Here is a 13,566-nt window from a genome sequence, read left to right as displayed (position 1 = left end):
TCATTTAGTATGATCCCCTTTTATTAAAAGTCTGTGGTATATCCATACAATGGACGATTATTTGGCGATAACATAAAGTGCTGATACATGCCACAACATGGGTGAACCTCGAAAACATCGCTAGGTAAATGAAACCCGTCACCAAAGACCGTAGATTGTAGAATTCCATTTATATATTAAATGGCCAGAATAGGTATGTTTATAGCAGGTAGATTCATGGTTGTCTGGTCCTGGGGGTGGAATGAGTAAATGGGGTATGTTTGCTAATTCTGGTTTCTTTTTGGAGTCATAAATATGTTTTAAAATTGTGGTTATGGTTATATAATCCTGTGAATATACTAAAAAACAATGATTTGTACACCTTAATGAAGGAATTGTATGGTATGAGAATTATATCTCAGTAAGCTGCTTTTAAAAGTAGATAGGTGGGGCGCCTGGGTGGCTCAGTCGGTTAAGCGGCCGACTTCGGCTCAGGTCATGATCTCTCAGTTCATGAGTTCGAGCCCCGCGTCGGGCTCTGTGCGGACAGCTCAGAGCCTGGAGCTTGTTTCAGATTCTGTGTCTCCCTCTCTCTGACCCTCCCCCGTTCATGCTCTGTCTCTCTCTGTCTCAAAAATAAATAAACGTTAAAAAATATTTTTTTAAAGTAGATAGGTATAAAAAACTTAAAAAAAAAGTACATAGGTATACATATAGGAAAAAAACTGGGAACATACCAAAAAGGTTTACATTATCTATATGTAGAGGAGTCACAGCTGGTTTATTTTCCTAGATTATTTTCTAATTTTTCTACAGTGATCACATATTAATTGTATAATACAGTTATTTTAAAAATGTACTGGCTGGTTATTTGATGATTTTAAGAAATTACTGTTATTTTTTGAAGGTATGATAATGGTATTATGGCTATGCTATATTTAAAAAAAAAAAAAAAGAGAAGAGTGTTCACCTCCCAGATATTCATACACACAGAGGAAGTGATGTAATGTCAGAGGGATGATGGAAGGGGTAGAGGTGGGATAATTTTGTTCAAGAAATGAAAACTGTTCAAGTTGGGTGATTATTTATACTGGAGTTCATTATAATTTTCTGCATCTTTTTATAGCTTTATAGGTGAAATTATGTATGATAAAAGAGTCAAGGGGTGTTTGGATGGCTTGGTTGGTTCCATGTCTGACTTCAGCTCAGGTCATGATCTCATGGATTGTGAGTTGGAGCCCCATGTCGGTCTCTGTGCTGACAGCTCAGAGCCTGCTTTAGATCCTCTATCTCCCTCTCTCTCTGCCTCTCCCCTGCCTTGCACACACACATTCTCTCAAAAATAAATAAGCGTTTAAAAAAAAAAAAAGGGTCAAAAAGAAGGTTGACTATGAACAGAATGGATCATTCAGTTCCACTTTGGCTTAAAAAGAAAAAAAAAGTTGTGTGTGCCCACGAATACAAAAAGAGCAGAAGGAAGTGCAAGAAAATGTGTACATACCATTGAGTCTCTGAGTAGTGGCATTACGTGGGACAATATTTTGTTTCACACGCTTTTTGTGTACTTGTCAAGTAGTCTCAAAGACTACATGTTGGTACTGTAGTAGGTAAAAGACCCCCTTAAAAAGGTTTCCTCATGCTCAAGGAGTCACCTGGATAACAACACATAACGTAAAATGAAGTGCAAATGTGTCCTCTGGTTTCCCAGCTCCGAGGCAGCCAGGAAAGACCACAAATTGCTTGAATAGCTCTTGTAGGGCAAGTCCTGTGGACTTCTGCCCTAGGGAATCTCAAGGCCATGGTTTATGGCCATTCTAGGAGCTGCCCAGAATGTGTGGGCACACTCTGGAGCATTTACAAAACCATTCACAAAGTGCACGGTTTAAAAAAAACAAACAAAAACAATCCTCGGTGAGAAACTGAGACACTACCAAGTACGTCACTTCAAATTTAGATTGCACTGGAGTCTACCAGGTGTTCATCCAGGTAAGTAATTTTTAAAAAGAAATATGCAACGAATTGGGGAATGAATAGTGCACATTAAAAAGAGCACGTGCATGCGTGCTAATGCCAATTTTCTTTTACCGCGTATATTTGCAAGCTTCCAAAGAATGTAGTATTTACGGACATGAAAATGGCACAATAACAACTCACCATTAAAAAAAAAAATCTTGGGGCGCCTGGGTGGCGCAGTCGGTTAAGCGTCCGACTTCGGCTCAGGTCACGATCTCGCGGTCCGCTAGTTCGAGCCCCGCGTCGGGCTCTGGGCTGATGGCTCAGAGCCTGGAGCCTGCTTCCGATTCTGTGTCTCCCTCTCTCTCTGCCCCTCCCCCGTTCATGCTCTGTCTCTCTCGGTCCCAAAAATAAAGAAAAACGTTGAAAAAAAAATTAAAAAAAAAAATCTTCCCCCAAATTCTCCAAAAAATAAGCAAAAAGTAGTAGGTAACCAGACAGCTATGTAAACTCTTAAAAAAGATGAAAAGTGAAGATTTTTCTATACAAAGTAAATACCACATGAAATTACTTTAGTAGGAAAAATCAGTCCAATTATAGCAATGCCAGGAGAAGATGACACGGATATAAACAATCAACCTACATGAGATCTCTCTCTCTCTCTGTGCTTCTATTACATACTAACTTAGATTGCATTTATTTGTAAATACCTTAGCTCTCTTACTTTTTTAAACCTCTTGAATGCAAAAATCAAGTCTTTGAATCCCTAGAAAGTTTTGCACACTGCAGACAATTAATCAATGGTTCAGATGATCAAAAAACTGTAATGTCAGTGAAAGGATATAATGATGAATGACATATTATACCACTCTGAAAGAATTGATTGAAAATCCAGAAAAAAAAACATGGTATATACATCAGGGTCACACTGGTATGAGAAAAATGCTTGCCTAGAGATAAATCAATAATAGCTAGAAATCCTCTCCTTTTTAAGAGATTAGATGTTGGAAGAAAAGGGGTTGTTATAAACAGTGCCACTGTATGTTCTTGAAAAACCTCCCATTCTGCAAAAATGTGCGCTAAAAATAACAGGACTTCTGGGGAAAAGTAGGGTTGGGACACACTGCTCAATACCTATGCAACTTTGTAACTCTAGCACTAACAGTAAGTAACATTGACAGTACTACCTAAATGACTAGCACAGTTAAATCTGTAACTAACCAGCATCGCTACTCTCTAGCGTCCTTAGCAACCTTCAATGGTTGCTTCATTAAATGAAGGCAGGGACTCCTGCCTTTTTTTTTTTTTTTTTATGTTTATTTTTGAGAGAGAGGAGAGAGAGAAGGGCAGAGAAAGAGGGAGACATAGAATCCCAAGCAGGCTCCAGATTTCGAGCTGTCAGCACAGAGCCCAACGCGGGGCTTGAACCCACAAACCATGAGATCATGACCTGAGCTGAAGTTGGATGCTTAACTGACTGAGCCACCCAGGTGCCCCAGTTCAGATTTTCATAACCACAATAATATTTTTTGTTCAATGAAAGTATGAAGTGATTTTACAACACTAACTGACAGGGCAGTCCAACGCACTTTATCCCACTGGTGCATGTAAACGTGTATGTTGATAAGATGTATGTACCTAGAAAACCACCGAGCCTTGTAGAGTGCTTATTATTTTTCCAGATTTAACTTTCTGGCTAGGATATTAGGAAAGTCTCTGAACAAGGCCAAAGGAGAATTCCAGAAGTGTGACACCTCCTTTTCAGTTCTTTCCAGCTGGGTCATAGGCCTACTGTGGTGACTCAGGCTATGTAAGGGCCTTGGAATGGACACACAAGGCACAGTTCTGAACCCCACACAAGACATCAGGCTGTGTGAGGTGGGGGTGGAGACAGAATTACGCCTGGTGAGTTCATCCTCAACAAGAGCCAGGATTTTAGGCCTGAATGCCGACAAAAGAATTCCGGTGAAATTTTGGTGGCGTTCAACGACTATGAGTGATGTACTTACTGTGCACCTGGAATTAATGATGCCAAGCATTAGGGCTACAAAACTGAATAATCTGTCAAGACCTCGCAGGCCTGTGCAGCTCACTGTAGGCATTTCAGTGAACATACTCTTTGCTAGGCACTCCTCCTGGTATCTCACATGGATAAGCTCATTTACTTCTCAGCCCTGTGATATGTGGTCTGCTGTTCTCCCTGTTTTATTTTTGTGAAATGTTTACTTATTTTGAGAGAGAGAGCGCGAGCACACAAGTTGGGGAGGAGCAGAGAGAGAATCCCAAGCAGGCTTCGCACCGTCAGCACAGAGTCTGACACGGGGCTCGATCTCACATACGGTGAGATCGTGACCTGAGCTGAAATCAAGAGTTAGACGCTCAACTGACTGAGCCACTCAGGCACCCTTATTCTCCCTATTTTATAGCTCATGAATCTGGGATGCAGAGAGCTTAAGAAACTTGCCTAAGGTCACATAGCTGGTGAGCAATTTGAACCCAGGCTATTTGAGTTGAAAGCCTACATTCTTAACCTCTTCCCTGAATTCTCTCTGTAGCACAGAGAAGGAGGGGTTAAAAACGCTAATGTGGGGCATTAAGAAAAACGACAGACCTATGTACACAGTGGAACGTTAGTAGAGGAGACAGGGACTAATTCTGCGAGGGGGTATGGGAACGACGACATGCTGAAAGGGTGCCGGGCCAGCAATCCTTCAAGCAGATGTCACATGGCTACCAGGGACAGTAGACCACACGGCGTGGGCAAAGGCACGGAGATGGGCGATGGCCCGGAATGCTGCAGCTTGTGGCGTGCTGCTGTTGATAAATGAAGTACACAGCCCAGGGGTGGCAGAGGGAAGTGTGGACAAGCAGAAAGAGACCAGATAGAGAAATGACTCAGTTCTATGAAATGGTCACACCAAGGAGCTCATCTTCTGGTGGGAAATATTGAAAGAGGTTTTAAACGAGAGTGGTGGGAACAATACGACCAAATCTGCCCTGTGGGGTCTAGCCACGGTGTGAAGGACAGAATGACACGGGGAGGGGGTGGGTAGGAGGGAAGAGTTGGCAGGATCCGGAAGTAGGGACTGACTCCACTTGGCAGACTGTTAACAGCAGTCCCAGTGGAAGCCAAGTCACTGGCACTGGGAGTGGGGAAGGAGGGATGAGCTGGGAGAGTTTCTGATGGTAGGAGGACTTGAGGACTGGGGGGCGAACTAAAGGGTGGGTTGGGCAGGTGGGGTAAGAAGGTTTCTTAATTTTTTTTTTTAATTAATTAATTTTGAGAGAGAGAGAGAGAGAGAGAGAGAGAGAGTGAGCGAGCACATGCATGAGGAGGGGAGAGAGAGAGGGAGAAGGAGAATCCCAAGCAGCCTCTGTGCTGACAGCCCAGATGCAGGGCTTGAACTTGAACTACGAACTGTGAGATCATGACCTGAGGCCAAACCAAGAGTTGGACATTTAACTGAGCCCCCCACCCCAGGCGCCCCGAGGCAAGCTTGATTCTTATGCAGGCCCTCACTGTGGGATTTGAATCAGCTCTAGACCCTTGCCTGGGAACTGGGGCTTTAAAAAGGCATCCTGTGGGGCGCCTGGGTGGCTCAGTTGGTTAAGCCTCCCGCTTCGGCTCAGGTCACGATCTCATGTTTCATGAGTTCAAGCTCCCCATCTTTGGATCCTCCTTCTCTCTCTGCTCCTTCTCCACTCACACACACTCTCTCAAAAAGAGATAAACATTAAAAGCCACATGCATTTTTATTTTTATTAAATTTTTTTTTAACATTTTATTTTTGAGACAGGGAGAGACAGAGCATGAACAGGGGAGGGGCAGATAGAGAGAGGGAGACACAGAATCTGAAACAGGCTCCAGGCTCCGAGCTGTCAGCACAGAGCCCGACGCGGAGCTCGAACTCACGGACCGCGAGATCATGACCTGAGCCGAAGTCGGCCGCTTAACCGACTGAGCCACCCAGGTGCCCCCACATGCATTTTTAGATGTGCAGAACTCGGTATGGTTAACACCTAATTCCGGGCATCATTATTTTCACCTTTCCTGTAGTGTCAACCCACCCCCCCAACCCCGCCTCTGCCGCCCGAGTAACACAGTAATGCTGTTTACCTGCTGATGATTCTCAGTTGTGTGATACATCATTCATAGTCCCACAGCACCTTCGCCTATTAGCTGGGGATGCCCACGGACAGATAATTACCACCTGGTGTCTGCACTGTACTGATGATCATTTATCTCATTTTACTTTAGTTCTCGACGTAATGTTCCAAGATGGGTAAATTACTCCACTCTTAAGATTGGTGGAGAAAACCAAGAACCAAGAGCCAAAAAGAAGTTACATTCCATGTTACAACTTCCCCCTCTCCCTTAGCTGTCGGTTGGCACCTGCCTTTCTGCTTTATTCCAGTCACTAAGTGGGACGCTCTCGGGCTCTATGGAACTTGCAGGTGGGTGTTCGGGAGCAAAACCCACTCAGCTCAGGGCGAGGCCACAGCTGGAGGATGACTCACATCGTATCCAGAAAGAAAACAAACGGTCTCAAAAATCTGGTGGTCAAGGGGTAGTGGTTAGGGGAGGATATGCGGAGAGGGGCCGCTGCCTTTCCAGGAAATTGGTGAGTGAAACAATTCTGGTGCGAAAAGACTTTAAAAAAAAAAAATCCACTTACTGATACAAGAAATCAGATCGTTGAATCTTTCCTTAGGAAAGAGGGGGTTTTCCAGCCCACGGAAATACAGCTTCAGAACGCCAGCAACGGAGTTAATATCATGGTTACTCTGGTCATCAGCCAAAGGGTTTTCACCTATATAAAAAAAAAAATCAGTTACATGCACAGTGCTTCTTTTTCTTCCTCTGAATAAAGATATATTTCTGTACTCACACATGTTTCTATATATACATGTATCTTTTAATTTCACTTTATGAAAGATTATATAGTACTAAAATTAAACTAATTGGTTTAGATATCCCAACCCATGATTAACCTAAAAATAGTTGGTTAAAATAAAGCTTTTTAAAAAATCTCAGGCTACCAAATAATCCCTTACAAGTTACCCATATCTTAAAATAAAATATTGTGGGACTTGTAGTTAAAATCTAATCTTAGCTTGACATGAATTCAAATACTACACTCTGTGTTTTTTATCCTACTGGAAAAAGACACAATATAGATACAATATCAGAAATATTATAGGATGCACCTAATTGTGAATGCCTACAATTATATAAACATTTCCCAGTGGCACGGTGCTGTTCACGGCACATTTGAAAGCTGCCTTCAGCAGTGGGAGATTCTGAAATCAGGTAGAGGAATTTGAAAATGTACCCTTACTAGTACCGAGGGATTTGTATAAAAAGTACAAATTTAAAAAATATATCCCAAATATGAAATTATATCATTCTTTATGGTAAGCAGTTTTAAAATTTACATAACTGGCCTGGCTATTCCACGTCCCTGAGAATTAAACTGAGATAAAATTCTTGAGAAGCTCAACATAACATGCAGCCTTAAGTCAAACTCCATTTTTTATTCACAGGTCTGTTCTGAAGTTCAGAAAAATTGTACACTGCGTTTTAACTTTTTTTTTTTTTTTTTTTTTTTTTTTTGGGCCTCTTGGGGCAGTTTATTTTCAGGGACCTGGGATTCCTTTTTCTCTGGGAAGTGATTGAACACAAATTCACCATTTTTTTTTTCTTTCCCACAGAGAGAAAGCCTCACCCAAAGAGATCACAAACAAGTAACAAAATACCAGGGGGATTTCCAAGGAAAAATAATAAAGCATTTTGCCTGTGGTAACTGGCACAGAAAGTGACGCTTTAGACACTTCAGCTTATGCTGAACATGGTTCATAGAAGAGACTGGGAGCATGTGGCTGCTGAGAGAGAAGGCTGTTCTGCTCCACACATCGTATCAGAGAACTTAAAACAGAAAAGACAATCTGGAGCCAAGTTGATCTCTTCCACCAAGATTTCAAACTTTCAAGGGCTCTGTGACAAAGGAAATGAGACTGAGAGAGAGAAGCCCTGTCTCCAGGCCATGATACCCCCCACTCTGCATGTTCAGCCTGACTTTCAAACAGACGAAGGAAGGTACAGATTTACCCAGGAGTCCACAGGACACAAATCATCATAATTGGGGAGCATCAGTAACTAAGAGCCATCACTAACGAGTTAGGCATTTGCAGTGATTATACCACATCCCCACACCAAGTTGGAATCTTGCAGATGAGGAACCTGAGACCTAAAGAAGAGATGAGTAGCTTGACCAAAATCAAATGATTAGCAAATCAAAGGGTCTGATTTGATTCTGGGTCTGCCTAACACTAACGTTAGTCTATGGCTTTGCTAATTATAATGTGTGGATTAACAGTTCAGTAGGATTTATTTGAAGCCAATTATGAACAAACGTAAGGTCACAGGGAAGGAGTCTGGGGGTGGTGATAAGAGGGAGGAAAGCATTTCTGACAAAGGACACAGACATGTAGCTGGGATGAGTCACCTCCAACGCCTGCCAAGTAGGCCCAGGGCTATCGGGCTATTCTTCTAGAACCCTCTCACGTGCCACCTTTGACACATGCTGAGGATTACCAATGCCAGTCCTAAACCAGGATATAAAGCTCATACGTTTTTGTATACTTGATTACAAAATTTTATGATTTTGGCTTCATTTCTCCGCTATTCCAAATAGCTTCCTATCTCAACATCCAAAATGAAATGAGAGGTTCCAGACATACGCAGAATGAGCATGCCACTTCACTCTGCGGCAAATGATGGCTTTTTAACATGGTTTCTTTGTAGGTATACACAGGCAATTACCTCTCTCAAATGAATTTTTAATATCATTGACTTCCACCTGGGAACCAGACACTCTGAAAATCCCCTGATGCTGAAGACCTAAAGAGAAAAGAAGAGGAAGGGGATGAAAAATTTCCATCACAGATTCCAGGTTCCCCTTTCCCCAGTAATCAAATGTTTAACGGAAAGCACATTCACTGAAATATTTCCACTGATTATTTTTTTTTAAATAAGAATTTCAGAGGTGCTTGGCTGGCTCAGTTGATGGAGCATGTGACTCTTAACCTGGGGGTTGTAAGGTTGAGCCCCACATTGGGTGTAGAGATCACTTAAATAAACCTTAAAAAAAAAAAAAAAAGAATTCCATAGTTTAGGGCTTACCATAGAGATTGATGAACCGGATACAGCTTTCCACAATGAGGGGGATAATCTGTCCTGAGTCCTGGGTAAAGAGATGGAAAGCACTTAACCACAAAAGAGAGGCATAAATCACACACAGTAATAAAGCTCGCAGTTTGACCCTACTTAAAGAGTGATTTTGACTCTTTTTAGATGATCATTTCCAAATACATCCCCCTCTAAAATATTCAACAAAGGCCAAAAATCAAATTATATTTAACCAAAGGTAGATTTCAGTTCTGGAGCAAACCAAATTAAATACATTTAAGGTAATTCTGTTTCAATCTACTCTGTTGTATCTGGAGATGTCAGTGCTAATTCATCTCTTTTCCTTATATTTAGGCTCACACATCAAAGTGAATATGTGAATCATTCATTTTTTTAAAAGGTTATTAGAAGTAATTAATCTAATGGGCCTAAGAACAACTCTCTGTATTCTAACCTTAGCATCTTAGGACTATCTTAGGTGGCCATCTTACGGCCATCTTGGTCACCAAACACAAACATTCAGCCATTTTGGGATCCTCTCTGTGACATCCCTGAGAGTACACCACCATTTGGATGACAACATTTAAAAAAAAAAAAAAAAAAAAAAAAGCTTATATGTTTCCAGATGCAGGATATGAGGATTGCTTTATAGATGATTATAATGTGTCATATATTTATTTGGTCTGCATCAGAACTTACTCATCGATTTTTCATCATTATTTTTACATGTTTTAAGAATTACGAAAAAACTGCACAAATGCACATCCCATTAAATCTTGCTTTCTTAGGAAGGGGCAGTTTTTTGGCCTTCTTTCCCCACTTCTTGTAATCTAGTCAGTGCATTCTTCACTCTACAGTCAGTGAACAAATGTGAACCCTGGAACTTTTTAAAAACATGTACAGGATGACAGAGGAGATCAAGGAGCTGCTGAGGTCACAGTTACACATGTATCAATGCCATGCACTCCATGTAGTTAAAGAAGGTTACAGGCTGTGGAGTTATTTTCTGTGTACTTTTAAAGACTATGCTCTTTTACGAATTAGATCTTTATAGGAAACATGGAGATTCAAAATGATTAGCAGGCATCAGGTACTAATTCATGAGGAATTTTATTCTGAAACACAAGAAGAATTTGGTTGTCTTAATGCATTAGAACAATTCAGAACCCACTAACCTTTCCAATTAAGCAAAAGGGGAGGGCTTGGGGACAATGCAGCTGAGCAATTTAAACTATTATTCCTAAAACGGGTAACACACTTCTCAAGGAATAGTTTTATTTTAGGTTTTAAGACCATCTGGGGCGCCTGGGTGGCGCAGTCGGTTAAGCGTCCGACTTCAGCCAGGTCACGATCTCGCGGTCCGTGAGTGTTCGAGCCCCGCGTCGGGCTCTGGGCTGATGGCTCGGAGCCTGGAGCCTGTTTCCGGTTCTGTGTCTCCCTCTCTCTCTGCCCCTCCCCCATTCGTGCTCTGTCTCTCTCTGTCCCAAAAATAAATAAACGTTGAAAAAAAAAATTAAAAAAAAAAAAAAAAGACCATCTAATCAGTCTGTAAACCAGTTAATGCTTCAATTACTTCTGGAGCCTGCATTAAGTTTCTCTCATTAGTTAAATTGTTTTAGGGATGTAAACTCTATTAATTTCTTAGAGAAGGTCCTTAAGGATAAAAACTCTTTTTAGTGTGACTAGTTGGCTCAAGAATAGCAATGTAATTACATCAAAACTTACTGAATATGTGAGGGGATTTTTCTTTAAGATATGTGTGCTTTAAGGGAAGTAACCCTTATATGAACAATTCATTTAACACTGTACTCTAGAAGAACAACAAATATTTAAAGGCAAGTGATAAAAGGAGAACATTAGTTTGCACCTCTGCTGAACTTAGTATTAAAAGCATAAACAAAGAATAAAATGTTATTAAAAGAAAAATGTTTGCACAAAGAGAGTTCTCCATAAAATGTCTTAAGTTTTTATATGATTCAAAAATATTTCCATGTTCACATTTACTCAGGTAATTGCTAATCTTGTGCTGATCATCTGTATTCTATTCTGATATAATGAATTTTGTGGTCAAAAAATAGTGTGTGTATTAATTTAATTTCATGGATGCCAAACGTGTTGGTAGAAAATATTTTATAAGAAGTGAAACAATGGGCTGTGCTCCATCTATCATTCAAATAAATCCCTTTGTGCCTCGATTTTCCCATGGGAAAAAGGAAAAGTGGTTTGCTCTTGTTGTCTCACGGTGGTATTGTGGGGATGTCAACTGATCAAGCAAGTCCCAGAAGCACAGAGATCTCTGTATCCATTGTTTTACTGCTAAGACCTAAGATTCTTTACATGCCATCTGGGACACCAAGGGGCTCACAGAAGTGTATTTCCCATAATAGATGGTTTGCTCTTTCTTTAGTACCTAAATTCGGGTTCTATTTACTGTTCTTAATAAAAAGTCTCTTTAAAAAGGTAACGGGAGTTGTCCTATCACCTTAAGCAGTCATTCTTGGACTGTTATCCAGTGCCATGGGATCACACACTTGCCTCTTTGAGCTTTCCTCTATCCTTCCTCTGCACATCTCAGCGCTCTCATCTCATCTGCCCTTCTCTCCATGTCATTTGCCCCCGCTTACAGGCCGCAGGCTGGGAAACTAGCTAATCAAGTTTGACAAGAATTTTATATTAAATTAGAGCCACTCAGGCTCTTTGGAGGCTTATGGCAGTGGGTTTGTGATTGTGATTTAGGTTGTCCGGTGGCTTCTCAATGCCAAGGTGAAGGGCTCAGTTTTAAGGCAGCCAGAGGTTTCTAATCTCTGTGTGTACGTGTGTGTATGGATGTATCTGTCCATGTGTAGATGCCATATGCACACACACATTTTTTTAGCCATTAGTGCACAATATTTGATACAAGATCTGTCTTTAAAGAAACTAAGCCATCTGTAACATATTATCAGGGAGGTTAGTAATGATGTAGTTTCCTACGTAAGTTTAGCCTTCTGAAACTGTCGTAAAATGTTAGCCACGAAAAAGAAAGCTCTTCTCTTTTTTGTCTAATTTACGTGAGGGTCCACAATCCAGTATTGCTGTGCATTTGGTATTTAACACTGGTTTGCCTTAACAAGAGCCCTTGGCTTGAATTTGGTACAACTGACAAGTATGTAAAGACTATTTATCCAGTTTTGTTAGAGAAGACAATTCTTCCTCAATCAGTGTTTGATTTCTGTAATCCCTTTTGATAGTAAATAGGTAGGAATCTATAAAGAGTGAAGCCTGTTTTTAAACCTAATTTCCAACTGCAAACATTGTTCTTTTAAAGACCTTAAAAATCTAATTAAAGCCAAGCATGATGATGGTTTGAAAATGATACCAAGAGCAAAAGAGGCTGTGCCCTCGCCTCCCTTTGCACTATACCTGATGTCTCGCGTGCGAGTTCCTTCGTCCTCGGCTAGAAGCATTATCAGAAATACAGGATGAGAAAGAAGACAGAGTAAACACAGCAGAGATACAAGATCTAGACCACAGGGTCTTACAATTTATCCAATATAATGAATTCCTCAAGTCATGGGAAATCAAGACTCTTGCTGTTCAGAGCTACCCTAACAATGTACTTTAAAAATATATTTTGTGCCATCTAATTTGTGCGAGTAAATATTTTACACTGTCTGTTAACTAAGTCGAATTTAAATAAATTAAATAAAAAACACACAAGACCAAAATATTTTATCAGGTAGCTCTTTTCCTTTTTGCACAAACTATGGCTTTTTTTTTTTTTTAAATAAAGAGGGCTTTCTCTTTTGCCAGCATAATACTACCCACATTTATTTCCTCTTCTGAAGGCACTCAAACCAAATATTCTTTCCTCTCTGACTTCAGGAAATATTATATTGATTTTCTGGGAAAGCAAAGAGCCCCAGGACAGACTTGGACATAATGACCTGCCTCTTCTTACGAGAGGCTGAGACCATTATAGGCAAGAAGCGTGGAGATCAGCCACCCAAACGGCTGGTGCCAGTACCTTGACGAATGTTTCCAAATCCCCATTAAACAACTTAGCATTATACTGTGAGCGGGGTCTGGACTTCCTGTGTTTCTGGGGCTTAGGGGGAACATTTGGAGGCCTAAGGGAAGGGAATATAATTACTGAGCATGGCAGAAATCAAACAATGAATGAAACCCCCACAGGTGACATCAAAATTACAAAACAGGAATTCTTGTGTTCCCTCCCCACCCCTACCCATGGGGAAAACAGTTCTTCCCATTTCCCATTTACTTACTTTTACTTATGTGATCAAAAGCCATACAAACTATTCATTCAGAGTACTCTTTTCTTATATGCTGTATTTGATATGTGTTTGCTAGATTGTTTAAAAATGGAATTGTGAGCTACCTGGCCAAGTGTTACAAACTCCACTTGCTTACGGGTCACACAGAAGACACAACGAGTCATAAAAATT

At 40.8% G+C, this 13,566-nt stretch overlaps 1 protein-coding gene across 1 annotated transcript in view; it reads right to left on the bottom strand.

The window, feature by feature from the left end:
* Window positions 1-13,566, bottom strand: part of SRGAP1 (SLIT-ROBO Rho GTPase activating protein 1) — a 285,747-nt gene that overhangs the window by 34,229 nt on the left and 237,952 nt on the right. Inside the window, exons 12-15 of the mRNA XM_047066296.1 lie at window positions 13,128-13,230; window positions 9,116-9,176; window positions 8,756-8,833; window positions 6,609-6,743 (exon numbers count right to left, since the gene is read on the bottom strand). Coding sequence (XP_046922252.1) covers window positions 6,609-6,743; window positions 8,756-8,833; window positions 9,116-9,176; window positions 13,128-13,230 — 377 coding nt within the window. The remainder of the gene's footprint in view (window positions 1-6,608; window positions 6,744-8,755; window positions 8,834-9,115; window positions 9,177-13,127; window positions 13,231-13,566) is intronic.

Source organism: Lynx rufus, unplaced genomic scaffold (assembly GCF_022079265.1).
Source record: "Lynx rufus isolate CCGP_SWC_20201006 ecotype Redwood Valley unplaced genomic scaffold, mLynRuf1.p SCAF_7, whole genome shotgun sequence".
NCBI lineage: Eukaryota > Metazoa > Chordata > Mammalia > Carnivora > Felidae > Lynx > Lynx rufus.
The sequence above is the reverse complement of the archived record's forward strand: the minus strand, read 5'-3'. Positions and strand labels throughout refer to the sequence as shown.